This window comes from Ixodes scapularis, unplaced genomic scaffold (genome assembly GCF_016920785.2).
Source record: "Ixodes scapularis isolate PalLabHiFi unplaced genomic scaffold, ASM1692078v2 PGA_scaffold8__174_contigs__length_109621045, whole genome shotgun sequence".
Lineage (NCBI taxonomy): Eukaryota > Metazoa > Arthropoda > Arachnida > Ixodida > Ixodidae > Ixodes > Ixodes scapularis.
The window spans coordinates 14309493-14312925 of record NW_024609883.1 but is presented as its reverse complement, the minus strand read 5'-3'; the positions used below and the strand labels follow the sequence as shown (position 1 = coordinate 14312925).

The 3433-nt window shown below is 39.0% G+C and overlaps 1 protein-coding gene across 1 annotated transcript; it reads right to left on the bottom strand.

Moving 5' to 3' along the window:
* Nucleotides 1-283: 283 nt before the first annotated feature.
* LOC115332017 lies at nt 284-1006 on the bottom strand (the record flags this gene model as incomplete). Its single annotated transcript, XM_029994288.2, has 1 exon — nt 284-1006. A coding segment is annotated over one exon (723 nt), but the record flags the coding sequence as incomplete, so codon positions are not given.
* Between the last annotated feature and the right edge of the window lie 2427 nt (nt 1007-3433).

Genomic DNA, 3433 nt, shown 5'->3' with positions numbered 1-3433 from the left:
ATTGTTCCCAAGACAGGAAACGTGTCACACTCTTGATAGCCCTCGCTTTCAGTAGCTCTTTGATGCAGACTGACGACTCCGATACATTGCAGAAGTCTGTGATTGAAATGAAAGGAAATAACATCTTGATTTCCAGAAATTTAATGTGGCAGGCCTCCAGACAAAAAGCTACCATATGGTAACTTGACTGGGTCTGGGCCCCTAAAGCAAAACAAGCATAGCAATCTGGCTGAAAAGTGTTATACATTAAAAGGCCTCGTTATACAGCATATAGAGCTCCTCTTTACCAACTACGCATATACTTAAGTAAAAATAAACAGAGTAAAGAAGTGAGAGCGAAGGAACGTTCGGCAGCAAGTATATTATGCAAAAGTGAGAAAAAGAAAAATGTCATAAAGAGACATCCGTGATAGATAAAACACACATACGATTCAGCTGTGGTAAGCGAGTATATATCTATGTTTCCTAGATGGTACCTGTTGAGAAGAGTAGGTAACATATGGCGAAGGGATTGTAAAGCATGATTTGTGCGGAAGTGGGGAACATACCATATGTGAGAGCAGCGCATACTGATCGAGATTTCTTTTTTATTCAAGTCCGAGGTTCTCAAAAAAAATTCATTGAATTCATTTGTTCCGCAAAGGACAGCATACAAAAGGCGATACAGGTGCATATTTGTGCCAATAATCTTGATTTTTTGGAACAGCGGTTTAGTGTGGTATAGGTAATGTACATCCGCGATGATGCGTAGTATCTTTTCTTGAAGTAACAGTATTTTGTTTAAATTCGAAGTTGTTGTTTTACCCCACACGAGGTTAGAGTAATTTATATGAGACCTGAAAAGGGCATCAAACATAGTGAGTTTAATATTAACAGGCAATATAGTGCGGCATCTTCTAATAACGCCAATGACTCTGCACAACCTGCGGACCAAATTATCAATATGGCGATCCCACGACAGATGCTCAGAGAAAATTACGCCCAGCGTTGTGTGGTGCTTAACTATATCGATTACTGTACCACTTAAGGTAAGGGATTTAGTGAAGGGGGCGTGTTTATTCAACGACCGAAATACGGGTGCCTTAGTTTTGTTTACTTTAATTGTAAAGCAATTTACCTCAGACAATCTGCCACATTGCGCGAGAATATCGTTCCCCTTAATAACTAGGCTTTCTGCGTCTACGCCCGGCACAGATAGGCTGTTGTCGTTGGCAATCTGCGCAAGAGTACTGACCTTTACCACGTGGTTTATAAAAATGTTAAAGAGCAGAGGGCCCAGTATGCTACCCTGAGGCATGCCGGAAGCTACGGCTTCGAGGGCAGAACATCGCCCGTCGATGCTGGACACACTGCTGTCGATTGGAGAGATAAGAATCGAAGAGCGCGAGTGCTTGACCACGCATTTCATAACACTTTAATTCATCAAGAAGTATTTAATGATTGAGGCTGTCAAACGCCTTACTAAGATCAATACAAATACCTAGTGTTAAAAGCTTGTTTTGAATGTTATTTATATCTATTTTTTTCTGGAGTATGAGCGCTGACTTTGTGGGCCTTCCCTTTCTAAAACCAAATTGGGCGTCCGTTATTATTTCATGTCGTTGAAGGAAACTTTCTACGCTAGTTTTGACATGTGTTTCTAGTCCCTTAGAAAAAATTTGCAGGATGGATATTGGTCTATAGTTGGTCATTAGGTTCACATCAACTCCTTTGTGAATCACAGTAACTTTGGCAGGTTTCATATTTGCGGGGAACTCACCGGAAGCCAAGCTGAGGTTAAATATATGTGTGAGGTACGGTTTATTATGTAAATGACAAGCTGGACTGGTTTCATTCGAAAATCGCTAATATCACGACTGTTACTATTGTTGAGTCGCATGAATATTTTGTACACCTCAGATTCATTTTTTGGATTGAGAAAAAGGGGAGAGCTTGGGCTCTCTGTGATATATTTATCAGCATCTTCATAACAAAACGAATGATATTTCGCTCACTAATAATGGCGTTGTTATTCTAAAGGACTATTGTGCCTCCATTTTAAATGACATTTTCTAAAAGCGTTTTGTGTCGATAATGATTGCTTCCAACCTGTGTACCCTAATTATAACTTTTTGTCTATAGATCCTCGTGTAATTGACTATGACGGAATTGCAAAGTTGATTGATAACTTAAAACATCTTCGTCTTTTGGAGTTGACAATGCCACCTCCACACACCTTAAGAATATTAAAAATTGTATCGCAATTTACCTTTTCAAACTTTTTGAGCAATCTCTTGCATCTGATATATTGTCTGAAGATCGAAAAATATGGAAGGTGATTCCACTTCATAAAAATGGCGATAAACAAAGTCCTCTTAAATATGGCCCCATTTCCTTAATCAGCACACCCTGTAAACTTTTAAAGCACATAACATTCACTCATTTGGCTAACTACTTGAACTCTAATTCCTTCGTTTCTTCATCCCAACATGTCTTTCGTAGAATATTTTATGTGAGACTCAACTACTCACCTTCACTAATGATGTGCTTTCCATACTTGACCGTGGATCCCAGATTGACTGTGTTTTTTTCGATTTCCGCAAAGCTTTCGACCAAGTTCCTCATAAACGATTACTGTTTAAACTCAGTCAACTCAATCTCGATCCTAACGTGCTGTCTTGGATAACATGTTTCTTTTTCTAATCGTTCTCAGTTCGTTCATGCAAACAATGTAAACTCTTTTATGAGACCTGTTAATTCTGGTGTACCGGAAGGGTCTGTTCTGGGGCCTCTGTTGTTTTTAATTTACGTAAATGACTTACCACTGTGGGTACCACCATCTATTAACCTCTTCGCTGATGTTTGTGTAATTTATCGAGAAGTAACTAATACTACTGACATCCCCCTTCTTCAAAATTACTTACAAGCTGTGGCTGATTGGTGTGATTTGTGGCAAATGTCCCTTAATATTAACAAATGTAAAGCGATGAATATCTCCCGTCGAATCACTATATCTTCTATTTACTCAATTTTTAAAATTCCTCTTGTAACTGTACCATGCCACAAGTACCTTGGGGTGCACATCACTTCTAACATGACCTGGAAAACTCATACTGACCACATTATAGCCAGCGCTAACTCCACGCTGGGATACCTAATGAGAAACTTTAGGTTAGCCCCAGTGTCCCTAAAACTACTAATGAATAAAACCCTTGTCAGTTCCAAACTAGACTATGCTGCAGCAATCTGGGATCCCGGTCTTTCAACTCTCGTGACTGATCGTGAAGCCCTACAGAATCGCGGTGCCCGTTTTATATTTACTAACTATAATGGCACATCTAGTGTCTCATCTATGAAAACTAATTTATCACTTCCTGCTCTTTCATTATGCCAAAATATCTCGTTTGTGTCTTCTTTTATAAAATTTATCATTTCAAAAAACAAACTATCGTAG